At 29.7% G+C, this 20,457-nt stretch overlaps 1 protein-coding gene across 4 annotated transcripts; it reads right to left on the minus strand.

The window, feature by feature from the left end:
* Positions 1 to 1,135: 1,135 nt before the first annotated feature.
* On the minus strand, positions 1,136 to 19,085 carry LOC134710275 (angiomotin-like). Of its 4 annotated transcripts, none has more exons than XM_063570566.1 (14): positions 19,001 to 19,085; positions 12,598 to 12,738; positions 11,505 to 12,189; positions 10,671 to 10,824; positions 10,072 to 10,216; positions 9,702 to 9,743; positions 8,823 to 8,968; positions 8,282 to 8,434; positions 7,759 to 7,887; positions 6,758 to 6,828; positions 6,050 to 6,154; positions 5,310 to 5,512; positions 4,214 to 4,296; positions 1,136 to 3,425 (listed from the first exon to the last, which is right to left on the minus strand). In XM_063570566.1, the coding sequence occupies exons 2-14, from the start codon at positions 12,719 to 12,721 to the stop codon at positions 3,375 to 3,377; spliced, it is 2,091 nt and encodes a 696-aa protein (XP_063426636.1). In that variant the 5' UTR covers positions 12,722 to 12,738; positions 19,001 to 19,085; the 3' UTR covers positions 1,136 to 3,374. The 4 variants fall into 4 exon arrangements, with proteins under 4 accessions (XP_063426636.1, XP_063426634.1, XP_063426635.1 ...); XM_063570564.1 differs by lacking the exon at positions 19,001 to 19,085 and adding an exon at positions 18,405 to 18,876; XM_063570565.1 differs by lacking the exon at positions 19,001 to 19,085 and adding an exon at positions 15,909 to 16,097.
* Between the last annotated feature and the right edge of the window lie 1,372 nt (positions 19,086 to 20,457).

Here is a 20,457-nt window from a genome sequence, read left to right on the forward strand (position 1 = left end):
GGTAAACGTGAGACCAAGGTTCCATATATCAGACAGACATGTAGTCATCCTGGTAGGTAAACATGAGACCAAGGTTCCATATATCAGACAGACATGTAGTCATCCTGGTAGGTAAACGTGAGACCAAGGTTCAATATATCAGACAGACATGTAGTCATCCTGGTAGGTAAACGTGAGACCAAGGGCCCATATATCAGACAGACATGTAGTCATCCTGGTAGGTAAACGTGAGACCAAGGTTCCATATATCAGACAGACATGTAGTCATCCTGGTAGGTAAACGTGAGACCAAGGTTCCATATATCAGACAGACATGTAGTCATCCTGGTAGGTAAACGTGAGACCAAGGGCACGTATATCAGACAGATAGGTAGTCATTACAACTTGAAACAATACTGATGACCTTCCATTATAGTAATGAAGTTTCACCACGAACTACCAATTTTGTATCGAGGTCACTTGATAATTATTAAAACCACAAGAAAAATAAATCTTATTTCCAGTGCAGGGTAGAAATATACCCTAATATAATCTAGAGGTCAAAACACTAAAGTCTCCAATTATACCTGTTAGTTCATTCTAAGTTATTTTCTGACCTTCATTAGTGTACTCATAAGTACCTGATTTTCACAGAAACTTGTGACTTCGGATTAAGTTTCAATGAATAACAAGAATGATTCCAGATATGACAATAACCTACTAGTATGACCAGAACATACATTTTCACATCCATAATGGAAGATTCTTTGATAATTTACAATTCTTTTGACTATTCATCCTAATTTTCTTTTTGATATTAGAAATGAGTTGTTGTCAAAATTATTTTTTAAAGGTAACCCACTTTTACATTTTCTCATTCTTATCATTTTAGGAACTATCAAAGTGTATGGAAATGTTGAGTATCTTACTTCCAATTATTTTTCTTAACCTCTCTGTCAATCATAGATATAAGTAAATTAACAAAATATATAATTTTCCATTTTGATCCTCTTTTAGCATTTGTTGAAAATGAATAAGCTTTGAAGCCTTGTAAAAACTCTGTTATAGGTGTTTTAATGAAGTCCAGTAATCATTCATCTTTTCTGTGGTCGTGAATATGCCATTCTTAAGTCAAATTTACTCATGAAATAAACTATCAATTTTCATGTTTTATTTTGCATAGATAATTTTTGACATCATATTTTACAATTTTTACACAATAAAAAATCACAGTCCAGCTGGTTTACATAAAAAATTGGCACTTTAAAAAATATTTACAAATAAATATGACTCAGAGACTTATTCTCCAGTCAGGATTTTCAAATTGAATTATCTCCCTTCTCACACTCAATATTGGATACATTGCTAAAACAAGGTTTGCCCAAGTTAATCGTGCATATCAACAACAACAAAAACAACAAAAAACAAATAAGAGATTCAAACAGCAGAATACCCTGTTAAATGCTCAAATGTAAACATTTCTAACATATAGTATGTACATCATCATCATTCAAGTGTTGGTTAAAAACACACAATTTAGGAAGACAGCAGTTTTGATTGCCTTCCTGTCAAAATGTTTACAACAAAATTGTGAATAATATCAAGCAAGTAACAATTATATTACTTTTGTATGTAAAATGTGCAATGAAAAAAATGTGTTTTAAGACAAATTACTCAAATAAAGTTAAATCACTTTGTTGATGAATTGAATCATAAGAAACAAGTTAATTTTCAAAAACCCTAGCAAATATCTACATTCTGATAATAATTTTATACAATATCTCTAACACTTCATGTTGATAGCACCACAGTAACTAGTATTGCACTTCTAAACATATGACAATAATCTCAATAGGGTGACTATATACAAATTATGATAATGAACATATGAACACTTTCTTTTACATAGATAACATAAATTTGGTTCTAGCAATGTATCTTTCTAATCCAAATCTCTTTCTTAGCAACTCTCACACTGAAAGACAATGGTGTCATTTTGTTCTCTCCATACATTCAATAAATTAACCAGTAAAAAACAATAATATTTTGACCAAACAAAGTCAATTGAACCAAAAATAGACAAGTTGTTTTATAATCAAACAAACCACAAAGCTGCCAAGGTCAGACACAAAACTGTCTGAATCATTATGGCTCTTAAAATCTAGCAGTCATAATTTGGTTATGTTCTAAATATGGAATTCTAATATGAAGAAAGTTGACCAGATATAGAAGAAGCCATTAATAACGGATGATCTAAAATGACGCTTACTAAAAGCAGATCAACTGCCTCAGTGAAAGCTTATGAAGTCATATACAAAGAATAATGAATTGTTATATTGTGTGTCTTGGTAAAGAGATAATGATATTTTGTACAATTTTAATTCAAAGAGATTTAAATATGTGTGGGTCAGAGGTGAAGGTCAATTTGATGTTTTCTATATACCTACAAAATAAATTCACATAAGAAGTTGTCGTGATTTGAAAATTTGAATATCCTATTCAAGAAAGTTTTTATTGTTGGATCAGGGCAAATTTTTCATTAAAATTATGAGGATAATCTCATTTTATAGAATTTTAACTAAAATTTTGTGCACAAGGAAACTCTCCCTATAAAATAATATATTTAATTAAAGACCCTTTAAACACCCCCCTAAGCATGATAGAATTCAGAAAACTATGGAAGAAATGATATGAAATTCAAATAAGAAAAAAACTTTCAATCTGAAAAACTGATAAAATCATTTGTTTTTCAAACATATCGAACTAATAAAGCATTTAACATTCCTTTAAAATGAGATATGAAATGTGACAGGTATTTTACTACATAGCTATTTCACTTCTATACCTGATTTTAAGAGCAAGTTAGCTCTTTTTTTAAACTTCAATGAATATTCTAAATCATGATAGCTCTAAATAAATGATTTTTTTCTTTCATTTCAATTTTTTAGTAATGTATACTTTTTTCATTCAATTCAGATAATGGAGCTGTTTTATCTTAATAAAACTTAACTCCCAAAGAGCAAGGAAAAACTTCGAAACCGTCTTCTGTAATTAACAGAAAGTTTATAATTCACTAAGTCCTTGAAAACACTGAATGTTTCCGATAAACTTTCAATGTTCAAGTCTTGTCTGTAACAAAACTTGCCTGTTGTTTCTAGTACATAAGCTTATTTACCAAAAAAATGAGAATACAAATTTGCAGTCCCAGACGAAACAAAATATGCTTACGAAAAAAGAAACAACGTCAAAACTATTCTTGGAAATACTAACAACCATAGATCTTAATACACATAACAGATAAAGCACTAATTTTGCGAAACTCAAGTCCAAGGTCCACAAAAACCTTGATTTCAAAAGAATTGTTTGTTTACTTCAACCATTCTTTCTCTCCTTGTTCACACCTGCCATACTTTTTCTCCTTCCTCTTCGGAAGAATCATCTTTATTCTGAAATATCAAAATAGAAATATTCAACATATAGGTAGAATAAGATTCATTTAAAAAAGCAACTGATATGTCTATCAAAAATTATAATATTAATAGTAATTCAAACATTACAAAAGTTAAAAAGGTCCAGATATTGCCAATTAATTCTATCAATTGTTGGGGACAACTTTATCTATTGCTGAATTTATATTTCATCTACCAGTTCTTTTCTATGCAATACTGATATCTGAACTTATATTCATTATCTTAATATTGTGTATAAATGTTTACTAAAATGACTTTCATGTTCAACAATTCAAAGTCAGATTATAGCCTTAATTTTGTACCCCAAGTTTCATTTTAATTTTACTCTTAAAACACATTTTAATAGACTTCCAAGAATGGGCCCCAATTTCAGAATACACCAGAAATCAGAGTGGAAATAAATAGAGCTAAATAAGGATTATATATGTTTTTTGTAAGAGGTTATAATGGGAATTTTACATAATGTGGGTTTTGTGCTTTTTTTGTATGTGTAATTTCGGAAAACCTGGTAATAAGAATTTGTGACCTTGATTACTGTGGCAAATTTGTACTTGCAATTGAACATTGATTTAATACATGTACTGTCTCTGCATTTTCAACTTGCACACACACATATACATAAGAACAACCAGAAAATTTAATATGTGCTGTATTGATTATATGATGTTATAAAGTCCTCTTCATATATTAACATCTTATATTGTTGTGCAAATTTTAAGACTTATATATATATATATATATTTCAGTCTGAAAATGTTCATTACCTCTAAGTGGATGCTATCAAACTTGTCTTTTAAATCATCATCTAGAGACATTGCTCTCCCTGTTTCTAATGCACTTGTACTACCTGAAATCAGTGGAAAATTCCATTATCTTATCTATTATACACCTGCTTTGGGGAAAATAATATTTAAAAATAAATTTATCTGACACCTGCAATTTCTCACGAAAGAAAAAAAATGAGAATATTTCCTTGAGGCCACACATGATAAATTACAACTACTATCACTTGAATTACAAGCCAGGAAATTTAATCCACTCGTAAAAATGAAAAATGGCTTCTTGTCCTACACAATCAAATATTCATTTCATTTTTTTTACCATCAATTTGGACAAATATGCAAGAATGTGTTAATGATATACATGTATATAAGATAGGTATAAATCATACATCATTTTAAAACGACTTCCTTCATATCCATCAAATCTTACAAACATTTCTCATTATTAAACGGAAATCATTTACACATTCACAAAATATAAAACAAAATCACTGTTACTCATCTTTCAAAATAGAAAAAAAATCTTTTTCAGGAAAGGAATGTTATTTTTCAGACAGCATCTATTAATTGTTCATTTTATAGAAGTGTCTTCCTGGTCGATGACCAATGACTGCTAGAATAATGATTCAATGAACCATCTAGGTAATTTAGATTCAGAAATGTATATTGTGATAACAAGATTCATGGTAACTATCCACATATGTAAAGATAGCTATTTGACACATCAAAATATATCTTATAATAGGGTCTATCTGCTACTATGTGTTTTTTCCTGTTATACAGTCAAACCTGCTTTAGAGACCATCTGTATTAAGCAAAAACCTGTGTTAAAATACCATAAATTTTAGATCCCTCTGTTGTACATTTCATATATATTGAACCTGTATTTAAAGAACACCTGTCTAAAGAGACCACTTTTTTGCTCTCCCTTTAGTGGTCTCTTAAAACAGGTTTGACAGTATATGTAGTCAGAAAAAAAAAATCAAACAAATTCATCCGTTTGATATTGATGAAGGGAAACTGTCAATGGATAGACAGAGCTTTCCCAGATTTAACCAGATATGTGTTAAATAATTACCTGTTTTATTATGTCTTATTGTTGCATATATACTAGAAGGCATATCAAACTGGCGACTAAGTGAACTTGTCATAGAAGGACGGGGAGAATGCTGGGGAGAACATGATAAAGTATGCACACTACTACTTCTCATCATTGGGGATCGCTGAAATACACGAATCATTGCATCTTTCTCTGCAAGCTGTGTCTGCAGTGCTTTTACCCTGTAGATAAAAATACAACAATAATGTACAAACTTCATATATACATTTGGTCATAGAATTTTAACCAAAAAAATTTTGTAAATACACTGTCAGAAAATCTGAAGCTAGTTTCTGAAGAGACTCTTTCTTCAGAGCTGTTTTTGAAATTGTTTATAGGATTTATGATTGGCTCTTACTTCAGCCCTAAGCACTAACAATTTTTTTTTTTACAGAATACTCAATTGGAAATTTCTTATTTGCAGTATAACCCATAGAATTATTTTCATCAGTGTCTTAAAGACAAAAAAAAAACTTATCCTGGATCAGTGCAGATTTAAAAATATATATAAAAACATGAATAGTAATTTGATAATTTGAATACGTAGTTGAAATGATACATATTTTTGCATAAGAAGTAAGAATTCCTGCTAATCACATCTCTAACAATATCTGACATGTAACTTGATACATTAAAAGATCTTAAAAGATATTAAGATCTTGACAAGAAATCATTTACACTATTTTATCACAATCAGCAAATGTTTCACGATAACTTACTTTGCCTCTAGATCTTGCATTTGCTGTTTGTTGTAAATAATTTCTTCCATTTGGCGAAGTTTCTCTCGTTTCTCATTCTCTAGCTCCATTGTATTTAAAGAGTCACTGTAAAAAAAATAACAAAATATGACTTTTCTGGTATTTTAATTAATTTATGTTACATTTTTTTAAATGTTTACATTCTATAAATATTTATAATAAAATCACTTAAAAAAAAGAGGAATGCAGATGAAAATCAGGTTGTCCAATTTTCAGGTATACCGCATCATTTTTCATGAAATTCAAATCATGGTGAGGATTGTATTGCTTTTGTTCTACATTTTTTTATGCCATTTCAGCATAATACCAACATTTTAGTGCATTTATACTTCATCTTCAATAATAATTTCATCATGTTTATTTTCATACATAACAAATGTCTTGCTTTGGACCATAAACCTCAATTGACATGTATTTTATACACCTACATATTTGTACCATGTAGTGAACAAACGAAAATACCAACAACTGACAGAAATTCTTTCACCTTGACCTCAGCTAACGCCATATTTATAATTCAGTATAAACATGAATGATTATTACACTGATACACATTCCTCAATGACATGTGACATTAATTACACCATGGGCTAAATGTAACACTTCCAACTGTCAAACGCCCACAGGCACGACATTCATTGAATACGAGGGATTTTCCCCAAAACATACCTAGAACTGCTATACATATTCTGTAGTGAAAATTGTCGCAGGGCATTTTCTTCTAAATATTTTTGTTCCCACTGAAAAGAAAAAAACATAATTTAGAAAAAATATTCAGAAATGCATATTTTATATTATAATAAATCATAAATTGCCTGAGGGTACTGGAAAACACAACTCCGACAAGTAATCAAATTTCAAACATGCAAACTTACTTACTTACTGATGTATTTAATGTATTGGATAGAAACTTATCTTCTAAATAAATAATACATTTTAAATCAAAGTGATGTTCAAAGTGACAATCACTGATTTCTAAGCCAATTTTTCAGAAGGTTTATTCGATTTAATATAACTTTGGGCTGCTTAAATATAAATTGTATGAAGGGGAAGACTGTAGGAACTTAAAATAAACAAGTAAAACTGTAAGCTACTGCTCACTTATGCTACACTGCTCTTAGAAAATGGTTGACAGGAAGTTTTTAATTACGCTTGATTTGTAGTTCCTCAGAAAATGTGAGGTAATTTCATTGAAGGGACAGAGTGACAGAAGTACAATAGTATACACCCCCCCCCTCATTCCTAAAGAGCAGGGTATAATAATTTGCAGGTTATAGCATGTTGCATTAGATATCTTGGAACTTAGTTGTGTTTTAGAAACCTCCAATCCCCCTAATTTAACTGCAGTCATGCATTAAGTTAAGAAATGGTGCAACATATTCTTATGGTTTGAAACTACTTAATTTTGTGGTTTATTTATAATGTTGTGATAAAGTAAACAAATAAGAAACCGATTTTTAGTTAACCATGTTATTTGTGGTTTATTGCCACAAAAATGTAAAACAAATAACAACTAGTGCAATACCAGTGCACATGAACCTAGAGTAATCCTTCAAAACCAACAGGTATGCTGTTATCTTTTAAAATCATCATGTACTGTGTAACATCAAATCATTTATGATGAAATTCTATTTATAATGAATGACTTATGAATTGAAAAGAAATATTACCTTTATAACTTCTGTTTTTAGTTCTAATATCTTTGCATCTTTTTCATTCAGTAGTCTTTGTAAAGAAGAAAGATTTGTGGTGTCTAAAATTTCGTCTGTCTTCTTTTCTATTGTTTTGGGATCTTTACCCTGCAACAAAAGGAAATAATACATAAAAAAACCCAACTTAAATAGGCTCATCATTGAGCATTATTTTACATCACTGCACCCGAACCATATTCAAACAGGGTCATAAAGGGACAATATTACCGAGTATGCACTAAAGAATCCTTTAAATGTACATGTTTATCACAAGATTTTTACATTTAACAAAACAATGTAGTTTATATGTAACTTGAATATAGGGTAAATCAGAAAATCACAGAATGTTTTTTCAAAATTTCCAACAAAGACAGCGTGTTAAAATAGATTTCTTTTGTTGATAAAACACTTTTTGAGTCTAAACTAATAACATACTGAAATCTAACATTATCATGGTCCTGGACTCTCTTTTGGAAATCAAGTTTGTAGGTTTATATCTTACCTTTATTTGTTGTTTAAGTGTTTCATTTTCTTTTTCTAATCTTGTTCGAAGTTGTTTTTCCATTTGTTCTCTTTTGGAACAAGCTGCTTGTAATGAGGAGAAAGCCTTTTGTAAGTTTTCTAATCTCTCCATCTGGACTTGTTTTTTACAGCACTACAACAGACAGAACATATAACTTTTATTTTAAACAAAAGATAAACACAAAATTAAAACTATTTAAGTTTTTTTAAACAAGTTTTTGAATATTCCTTGAGTTTGAGTTACAAACTTTAACCCCTGCTACATTCTGAAAGTATGAGCCTGTCCCAAGTCAGGTATGGTAAAATATGCATATGAAATAACTGCAACCAACATGTCTATATTTCACCTGGTTAATATACATGATCTGTTTTAGTATTACTGAAATCCTACACTTAACCGAACCTTCTTTCATTTCTATGTATTCTAACCATACATAAGAAAGCATACTTTTTATAAAGATGTTGGTGTATAAAAAACATGGTTTTACTTTTGTTTGCTATTATTTTTGTTCTTTATTTACCTCTTTTTCCAAATGAACAACATTTGATTGAGCATTAGTTAAAGCATCATCTAAAATGCCATTTTTGTCTTTCCATTCCGTAACTTCCCCTTTCAGAGCTACTATTTCCATTTCATAGTTCTTCTGTGTTGTCTGTACTTCCCTTTCTGTTAAAAGAAAGAGACATTAAACATGTAAAAGATTTATACATTTATACTTTAACACTGTTCACAATTTACATTTTCATGTATTTGCACAATATTACTTGATGTACTATACATGTAAGACACCACTCAATGAAACAAATAAAGTTGTAGTACAGTAGCATGGTGTGAGGAAAATTGTTTAGGAGAAATTAAAAAGAAACAAAAAAGATTGCTTTTTAATTCTCCCTTTGCTACTGAGGAAGAATAAAGAACTTGCAAAAAATACAAATAAAAACAATAAGCAAATGACAAAAAGACCATTTATTACAGTAAATATCATTTGTAACCTAGAGACCCTCCTCTCTGCATCCTGCACAAAAAACTGTACATTCGAGAAAAAGATAAACTGCAATATCATCAACCAAACTCTCATTATAGATCATTAAATTTTGGCACGCTGCCATTACAATAATGAGCATGTGAAACTTAATCACTTTTATGAATGATCATGAATGCAGGCACTTGAAAAATATTTCTGCTGAGGGCATGTAACATCCTGTCTGGCAGAGATATATTTCTACCTGTAGGAAAAATATGTCATCATTTAAATCAGATATGGCTGGATAATATCTACCAAATACATGTGCAACTTCTCTTCCAAAATCTACCGAATTTTTGTAACCTTCTAATGATATTTATTTTAAAGACATCTATCATGTTGATTATTTAACTACTTTACAACTATGTTACATACCTGATTTCCCATCTAAAGACGTGTCTGATGATGAAACTTTTTCTGAAGGAAAAGAAATAACAATTTAGACGAATAGTTAATTTATTTCTTAAATTTCTATTATAAAATATATTGTTCAGTTTGATTTTCTTCAGCTTTCTTTTGATTTTACTATGACTTTTTCAAACTGACATCTTTTTTTTAGAACTATTTTTTAACTTTACTTTTATCCATAACTACATTTTGCCATAAAGACATGAAAGAATTAAAAAAAATACTTTATTTTTCATAGTAAGTTAATTTTTTATGACATTTTTTGAAATGTAAGTGTTTTGATAACTTGTACATAAATCAAAGTACATGTACATGTCATAAATGTATATATATATACCTTGTAACTGTTTATTGGACAAGTACAATTTCTTAATTTCTTCTTCATATCGTTTCTTCCTCATATTTTCTAATTTCTCTCTTTTTCTTGATGATTGGACTAAGGATTCATAATCTTCATGAACTTTCTTAATTTCTAATTCAAACTGCAAGTAAAAGGAAAGAAATAATTAAAATCTCAATGGTTCTAGCACATTTGTATTTTGTTAAAAACTCTAGTTTGTGGTTCAGATAACATTATAGTAAGCTATATATACTTAACCTTCCAATGAAATAAATGAAAATTAATTTCCAACCAATAATAAAGAATCCCAAACTCTTTAAATGAATCAGATATACATGTACATGTATGGATAAAAGGAAATGTTGTTTACATGTATATATGTCAAGGAGAGGGCAACCAAATACATGTGTAGCACCAAAAACTTAAAGACGCCATATCCACTGAGAGTTATTTCCCTTCCAGACAAATATTTGTGTATATACTTTGTTCATTATACATGTTATAAGAAATATTTATAAATTTTAACTAGTTTATAAAAGCTTTTTTTTTTAAATATATATATTTAAAAGTCAATTTCTAATTTTAAAAAAACATACCTTTTGTAAAATGGCAACTTTTCTACGGTAATTGTTCAAGTCCTCTCGAAGTTTCTTATTTTCATCAGTTAAAATATTTAACATTTTGCCTGTACTTGCTGTTAAAACACTGCAATCATCCATTTCTGGTAGTAGCACATTTTGAACTGGTAATCTGAAATTGCATCAAAATAAAATAAATATTCATTTTTTGTAAGATTTTAATATTTAATATAAACTTGATTCCTTGCTGTTCTGTGACCCAAAGCTCTGTCTAGAAGGCTGTACTTTGATCTACAATGTATACTTGTTTTTACACATGTTGTGACTTGGATGGAAAGTTGTCTCATTGGTACTCATACCACATCTTCTTATTTCTATCTACATGTACTTGGTTTGATACATAATTTTTATCCTTTGCAGTTGTAAGTTTTCTTTGATAAGCCTGTAATTTAACTACAAAGTAATAAAATAAAAACACTGTCTAGGTTTATTGTAATTTTAAGGCGCAGGAATTTCATCTATCCTGGACCCCAGTTTTTTTTTTAAAACTTTTTAAAGTCATTAGCGTCTCAATGTTTCTTCCAAATTCTGCTTTTAAATAATTATCGGAGCTTCAAATTTTGTTTTATTCACAGGAAATAATGATGTGATTGTCAATAATTTTGTTTTTGACTCATCATGGTTTCCTCTCTCACTTGAAAAATCTCTGAAGCTTCAATGCACATATTTAAATTCTACATGATTTTCATGTTTTTTTTAATCTGTTTTCTGATTTTTTTAAAATGGACAAAAATTTCAGTTTTTATAAATTGTAAAAAATCAAAATACGTTCCAAAATGAATAATATTGTACCTTGATCCGAAGTTTGTGTGATCGCGTTCAACACTTAATAAATGTCCACTTCCATGGTGACTTTGTTTATTATGAGCTTCCATGTATCGAGACAGATCTGGCTGTGATCGACATGTTGTCATGTCTGTTCTTTCTACAGTTTCATAAGACCTTCGAAGTTCATTAGCTTTAGTACCAGGGTACTCTGGAGGTGGAGGTAAAGTTGTAAAATAACTCGACTGTAGCTGATTAGGAGAATGTTCTATATTCCAGCTAGGACTAGAATAAATAGGAGCGTTCGAAAAAGTTGTCACATTTTCACTACTAACTGATGAATTTTTAATTCCTGTACAAATTCCACTAAATGTACTTGGATTTGTTTGCCATTGTGAAACTGAACACGATGGACAGTTCAAATATCCATTAGGATCTGTGGGGTACGGAATACAGTGTTGTGGATGTCCTGACATATTATAATATGGCTGATTTGTAGTCGGAATAAAGTCCATTGCAGTCTTTGGCATTCCAAGTCTTTCTAATATACTATAACCCATCTCACTAAACTCCGGCTGATGGTAACTTTGTTGGGTCGGTGTGTGAGTTTCCTCCCCTTGGGGTTCTTGTCTTTGTGTTGTTGATAAGTTTTCCATAGAAGACACAGATACATCTGTACTAGTTTCACTTCCTGAAAAACTTTGCCTCAAACCTGAAAAACACAATATAAGCACTACTGTTATTATATTCCGTAAATAAAACACTAAGATATAATAAGACCACCGCTAGGAATTACATAATTAAATCAAGAATGCTTAAAACATGTAGTTATATAACTTCTCAAGATAGACAACAAAAAACAAAGAGATTGATAATAATCTTAAAAAACTTCGCTCATCTTACGAAATTTGAGAAATTTCATACATCAGTAATTCAAGCAACATTCATAATGATCTATTTAAAGATTACATATATACACTGAATATACTGATTAATATTTGTGTCAAGGTGAATTACACATGCTTGTAACATGTCTGCAGATCTCAAATTTAAGATGAAAAAACATGATTACCAACTTCCATCTTTTTACACACAATTAATTTGTATTAAAATAACGCACCTGATTGTTGGCTATACATTTGTTTAGAATGTCCTGGGTAAGGAGGAGGGTCCCTGTATTGTGCCTGTTGCTGCTGCATAGTTCTAGGTTCTTGTTCTGTGTATATATAATCTCCTCTCAACATATCTCCTTTGGCTAATTCTACAAACAAACAAACAGTTTAAACATGTGTGTATTTAAAAACCATGTCATGTGATTAACAAAACATAACAATTTAAATCTTTTAGTGATTATATTGTGTCAATTGAAGTGTGAAATTCTATCATAATTAGTAACATAGTAATTGGCTAGGTCATAAATCTGTAATGAATTTCATAAGTGATTAAATTTTTTGGCTGAGTTTCAATCTCTAATAAATATGTATGAATCATACAAGAAAATATTTATTGCTTGGAATGTTTAGATTATATAAGACTGTTGTGTCTGTTATCCTAATGAACATCAACCCATCTCCGCATATTTCTGGTTTCATGAAGAGAAATGATGCCTTCATGAAAACCATTTATTAATTTAATGAGTTTCAAATGCATTTTTCTTGTCATTAAAAATATAACTTTATTTCATTTCAGAAAGAACTTGAAATATTACAAAAATATGTTAAAAATTACAAGAAAAAACAGGAAAACACTTAGCTCTGTTGTTATCTGCTCATGTTAGTTGTTAATTTCGTATTCTTATTAATATATACATTTATAAATATGCTGACAGTTCTAAACTATTTGTAATATTTTTTTCCTGCACAAGTACTGCCTTCAACAATTGAAAAAGTGAGAGACAGTGAGGTCTAAGCAGTATAAGTATAAAGTTTTCCCACCGCCATATTTGAAACCAGGTCAACCACTCTCAGCCATTTAACATAATTATATCTCTTTGAAAATTTTTCTTTCAAATTCTAAGGACTATTATATGTATAACGAACTTTATTTTTTTTGGCTGTTTAAAAGAATAATAACCCATACTCCTACAATATTATGAATGCACATATCATACATTTACAGTATAAACAAATTATCAGTCAAAAATCTCGTCAAAAATAGGACTGGAAATAAAAATTAATTGGTTCTGTCACATAATTTTGATTTTGAAAACTGGTTTGATTCTACATAAATGTCTAAATTATAATATTACAAGTTTAAGGAATGTACACTGTACATGCTGTAGAAATGCATTTTGAACTTTAAGAACTTGCAACATATCATATGGTGGTTTTCAAAGTTTTAGATGTTTTGCAAGTCATGGCAGTTTACATTGATAACATTTAGATATTTTGTTTATACCACCACGACTGCATATCTTTATGACCCACCATTACAAATTAACATGGTATGCCAACATTTTAAAAGGTGTAAAGCTTTTAATTGCAATTATAATACATTGTAGTGAAAAATACTTAATCCCAGCATATATTTTAACTAGAAGCAAAAATAGTGAACCAAAATTTTTGAAAACATAAATCTTAATAAAAAAAATGCATATTATTTTCAAATAGGTCAATTTTGAAGGGCATTTCATTATGTTTTTCAATCATTACATTGGGGAAATAAAAATGAAACCAGCCACAATCAACTAATTTGAAACTACTGCATTTCCTTCATTCTGTTCAGGGTTACTACTAATAGAACAGACGGAGAGTTTACAAGACTTAATATTTTGAAACAATCCCCCAAATGAATATATTGGATTTACAAGGCCTACCCCCTTTTTGATTGGAATAAATATCAATTTTTAGCATAACAATGTTCAATTTATTTCTCACCTAACTGGTATTTCTTTACTTTTATGCCACCCCCCCTCTTTTCAAAAATTTTGGATCAGCCTTTGCATGGGTTAAATTTAATTTTCAATCTACAAATTTTAATTCATTGGAAATTGCCTTAAAGGTGACCGAGAAGACAGCAATTAAACATTTGTCTAAATCAGCAATTTTTTCGAATGAAGTTCAGGATTACCTCTTAAAAAGATAAATGTAGATTTTTTAGATTTTATTCTTGTTTAAAAAATGTTCTACAGGACATTGTTTATTAATTGTGACAGTTAATACACAATGTCACTAGCTAAAATTGTTGTTAAGATATACAATATTGTATAATATAAGCCATCATCCTTAAGAGATGTATAATATGTACATGTATGGAGAAAAAAATGTGGAAAAGCAACCCAATGAAAAAAATATTCAAGACATCAATATCGCTTTCTTGATATTTGTATTTAAAAGAAGTCATCATAACATTACCCTGATGCATATTCATGTACATAGCATTTTGCTTAAATTTCAACATTCTTCATTTTATAAGGCACACGTACATCTCAACTTAAACTGGATAAATATTCATTTAAAGTTTTCACTTATCATAGAAATGCACATTTACACCCCAAGGTTTTTTTTTACAAATGTATCCACATTACACAAAAAAATACTTTAGAATAGATATCAACATGAATGTAATGGTTTTATACATCTATGGTACATGTACATCAACAACATGATTCAGATACCAAATTAAAAAAAATGCAGATACAGAACCATAGGGGGATCCAGGGGGGGGGGGGGGCTTTTGTGGAAAAAAAATTCTGGATCCGCCACTGCGAACACTTTCTATTGTTTTACCTAAAGGTTGTCACTAACAGGATGGGGTCAACACACCAAATGGGGAACTGTTCATAGACTCATAACTTTTCAGTGAATCAGGTAAGGGCTTAGTATTCATTATCTGAGTCATTCATCTTATTAAAAATTTGCTGCCTTTTATTAAATTTATGTCAAAAAGTTTAAATAAAAAAAAATCAGTTGATTTTAGCATTATCAAATGATTACTTAATTGAGGGATTGCTAATTATTTGGGGAATAGTTCCAGAGTTGATGGGTTGTACCACAGTCGCTTTGTTGTACTTCGTTGTTACATACCCAACCTGACTATTAATTTGGGGATATACACATTTTCGTGTATGTACACATTTTTATAATATTAAAATGAACCAGTCATGTTAATTGGGACCACTTTCAAATAAATAAAGGCAAATGAAATTGAATTGTTGGGAACAATCATTGTCTGTTCCCAGGTGTCCCATCCGACATCCAAAATCACGTTAACCGTTACATTCCTTAAATTATATAGCAGGTGCCCGCGAGTCTATCGGGACATCCTAGGAATTTACGATCATTTTAAGATTTGACAAAGAACTGCACCGACAAGGGTCAATATCTAATACAATACACACAATTGTGATATAAATTCATAATTAAACAGATTATTTTAAGGCAAATCGTACAAAATATTAATGAACGTAAAAGTACTAGAACGTAAACATACCTTCGGACATCTTTTTGTCAGACGTAACACGGAATCATGGGAAATGTGTGTAAGTCACTGAAGCATTTAATTTATTCCAATATGGGATACCTTGCATTCCACTGATAACGTGCCTTAGAGATAAATTTACTGAAGTAGGACAAACTATTTCTACTATTTTGTTTAATTCCATATTAGGTTACGGCCTGTGATTGTAAAGTTAGGAGGGAAACGACAAATGTCAATCATTGGAATGGCAAACATGATGCGTGAATTGATTTAAAACCGTTATCAAATTAAAACATAAAAATTGGTATAATAATCCCTTTTCCACGTGGCCCATGAAAGAAAGACACAAAAAAAAATTTATGAATACTGTATGTTATACTTATTAAAGTAAGAAAAGTTTGAAAAGAACATAATAATCAAGATGTAAAATTTCGGTGAAGTGTTTAGTTTAAAATCTATCAAGTTGTCCACTTTGCTTATCTGAGATGATCTATTTTAAATAAATATAGATATATTTTTATAATTAAAAGTTTTATGTATATAAACTATAATGAAGAATCACATGCAATAATTTGATATACTGTGTAAGAAAGGCCAGGATGTGGGGGGTTATTTACAAAAACGAATACAGACATAATTCAAAGATATATGCAAGAAAACCGTAACTTCGGTAAGAAATAAAAGGTCCCGGTCAGCTACCGATGACCTTTATACAATGTCCTTGGTCACAGATTAAAATTTGGACACACGTGTTATCTTTACATTTCCCATTTCCATTCTAAATTTTATGTTTACAAATATGATTTACTATATATATATAAATATAGCATGGCCAGAAGACAATAGCGAACTTGTTGTGTTCTGATTATGCATAAATAGTTTCGAAATTTTCAAGATAAGATAAATCCCTGCAAGGGGTTTTAATTTTTCATCATCCCGTAACCAAAGCCAATATTTATATAGCTTCTATATATATGGTTTTGATTTTAACCAGCCTGATGGTCATAGTTTTAAAAGATATAAACATCCTGTAACCGATAGTTTTGAATTCGTATGAATATTTTTTTCACTTTCAATGTCCTTTTATATATATATTTATTATTCTTCTAATTCTATTCATACTGAAAAAAAGAGGACCCTTTGTTTTTGGAACCCGTCAGTCTTGGACTTTTAACAAACGCAAACGTATAGCATTGGAGAAAAAAGTTGTGACGCAAAAGGACGCATTTTTTGGCGCAAACAGAGCTCTCTCTTTAAAACGAGATCATTTTTTCATATACTACAAAAAAATATGTCCTATCCAATGAGACATTAAAGTCTCTTGTTTTATAATATTTTTAAATGCATTTATACAATGAGGTTATAAAATTATTTCGGAATGAAAATGCATTCTTTAATTGAATTTGTTGGAAGACTACAACAAGTTGTTACTCAAATCAAAATGTTGCCATGTAACATAAGGCAACATCAATTTCGATTTTTCATCTAGTAAACATTTTATAAGGTTTTCCTATTTAATAGTTTCCCTTTCCTGGTCACGTCATTTCCTTTTGTTTAATTTAACAACTTTTTTTCTTTTAAAGCAACGACGGAGCCCGTTCCATGTTAACCCCTTAACCTTGGCATCAAATGCAGCAGTCCATGTAATCATACAGATTAAAAAGATATCTTACTCCAATATTTTTCTTACACTTTTGCAATAGAATTCATTTCCATATTTAATTCTCATCTCTCAATAATAATGCCAGGCAACTGTATCCATAATTTCGGAATAAACAAAATCTTTGATATATGAATTAAATTATTAAATCAATATGTCGCAGTTTCGTCTGTTTGATTTAACAGACTAAAGAAATATATTAAATCATTTTCAAACACATTTTTCGAATTTCACACAAAAAGAAAACTATTGCGATATATGTATAAGAAAAATGTCATTTCAAATTCATACTTTTTGGGTAAAACTCAGCAAAATTTTTCGCTTCAAATTATAAATCAAAGGAAATTCGAATATTTTTTCTAAATTTTTTTTCTTCAGAAAAAGGAATAATGGAAGTTTCATTCTCTGTATCTGTTCCATGTGCAAACCCTTTTGAATCGTATCAATGTCAATGCAGTATACTTGAAGTGTAATTTTGATATGGTCTCTATATATTTAGTGGAGCTAAAGACAGGTCCATATGGAAATTAAAATGTACAAATATTTGGAGTATTTCAATTTTCTGGGTTATATTTTTAACTATTGCGGATTGAATAAATTTTATCAATACGAAATAATGTAATTAGTAAGAAACTTTGATAATTGTTGATATTATCTTTTCTGTAACCATGTGTTTGGTTTATTAGAATTTATAAATATCATTCATTCATTAAAACGAAACACAAAACGTAATTGGTATTCATAGAAAAAGTAGTAACAAAAATAAACAAATGTAACTAATTACAACACAAGTAACATAATTATTAAAATTAAAAACACATGTAATTAGTTAAATTAGAAATCCCTACCTTTACGGATTTGAAAGTTAACATACGTCGGAGTATTATCTTGTCTCTCGAATGCCATCATACTTAAATCAATCCCCTTTTCCTTTTCTATTTCCCGACACACTTCTATACTCAAGAATTTTAAGTAGTATATCCTTTTAAAGTTAATTATGAAATGGACATCTTCCTGTATATGATATACTTGTAACCTCCTCAAAGATATTATCGAAATTCAGTATTAAAATTCCTTAGTTACGTTCAGCACTTACGCAAACAGCAGTTTTCATTAAATATGAGAAATATTTTTTTCTGTACTAGTCTGAATGATTGTTATAAATAACTCCTAGCATATTTTGCATTCCAACGACTTGCGCTATGATAACGAATATACAACTACATCAACACTGATAATCAGTGTTATATTTGTTTATTCTTCATATAAATTTCATCTAAAGAAAATTATATCAAATTTTATTTATTCAAGCCAAAGAAGACATTGAAATAAAATATTTTAAACACGCAAAGCATTATAAGATATTACACAATTTTTCTTCTATATCAAACAAAGCTATGAAGCTATACCTTACCCCCTATCAATAATAGTAAGTTTTTATTACCTGGTCAAAACCCTTATTTGTCGTAATACTAAATAAAATGTCTGTGGAATTTGGTTGTTTTCACATACAATAAAAGGATAGTATGGATGAATACACATACTATTTTGAAGGTTAAAATCATAAATCAAATCAGGTCCTTTGGCAATTTTACAACAATACAACCACTACTTGAATAAGCTTAGGAATGTGGCTAGATGCCTTTCCAGTTCAATATTTAATATTTCTTTTCATAAGTATGTATTTATTGTGCATTATGTACCGACATGTCCTTTTAATGTTCAATTTAAGGTTTGGCACCTGCTCAAAAACACGATTTTTTTTATTATTACATTTAATAAGTTTTATGGAATGTAAATACGAAACCTTTCAAGAATTTAAATTATCTGAAAAGCTTTGATTTAATATCAGAGATAATATATTTCGGTAATGTTTGATAGTACATTGACATTCATGCATTGAGTATTTAGTGGCCATAAATTAAAACTGTTTTTGCAGTTAAAGAGTTAATATTTTTTACTTAACTGAGTTTTAATGAGATAGGGAATAAATCCTACACATCAATAAATAAATAAAAACAAACAAACAAACACAATAACATATGGACTTAATCATAATAAGTGGAAAACATTAACAAAACGCATACAACCAGTTATAAAATTGAGACGAAAGATATAAAAATAACCGTTACAAAAAATCTTCCATTGAGATACAAAGATTTGGCTACAATGTTTGGCTGTACCTATAAAATTCTTTTGAAAAAAACGGATATAATATCCTTATTTTATACGGCGATGCTGTTAATAGAGCCCGTAAATTTAGATATAATCCACGCAAGCTTTTAATTCTTTGTATACACTTATTCTCAAAGTTATCAACAGTCGTCAAATCTTTAAATATTGTTTTTGTCGGTACTATTTACTTGTGTTTTGGCATTGCACAACGTTTTGTGTTTCTCAGACTGTTTATGAAAACTTTCATATTTGCCTAAATCCGTTGGATATGCACTGATTGATACCTCAGTCTTGGAGAACATTATTTATATTTATGAGTTGCAATTGCCTTTGAAATAGCGTTAGTATTCTTATATCGATGCCTTGTGAATTGTGTTTATGTTTTTTGTTATTGTTAATCTTTTGAGTTAAGCTACATCGGTTAATTTGTCAATGTGTTTTTTTTTGTGTGCTATTCTATTTTAGTTACTTCAAAGTCAAATTGAGGCCTTTAATAGCCGACTATATGTATCGGTTTCGATCAATGTTGAAGTCAAACGGTGACCTATATAAAAAAAAAAAGAAGATGTGGTATGATTGCCAATGAGACAACTATCCACAAAAGACCAAAATGACACATACATTAACAATTATAGGTCACCGTACGGCCTTCAACAATGAGCAAAGCCCATACCGCATATAGTCAGCTATAAAAGACCCCGATAAGACAATGTAAAACAATTCAAA

The sequence above is a fragment of the Mytilus trossulus genome, chromosome 3 (assembly GCF_036588685.1).
Source record: "Mytilus trossulus isolate FHL-02 chromosome 3, PNRI_Mtr1.1.1.hap1, whole genome shotgun sequence".
Classification (NCBI taxonomy): domain Eukaryota; kingdom Metazoa; phylum Mollusca; class Bivalvia; order Mytilida; family Mytilidae; genus Mytilus; species Mytilus trossulus.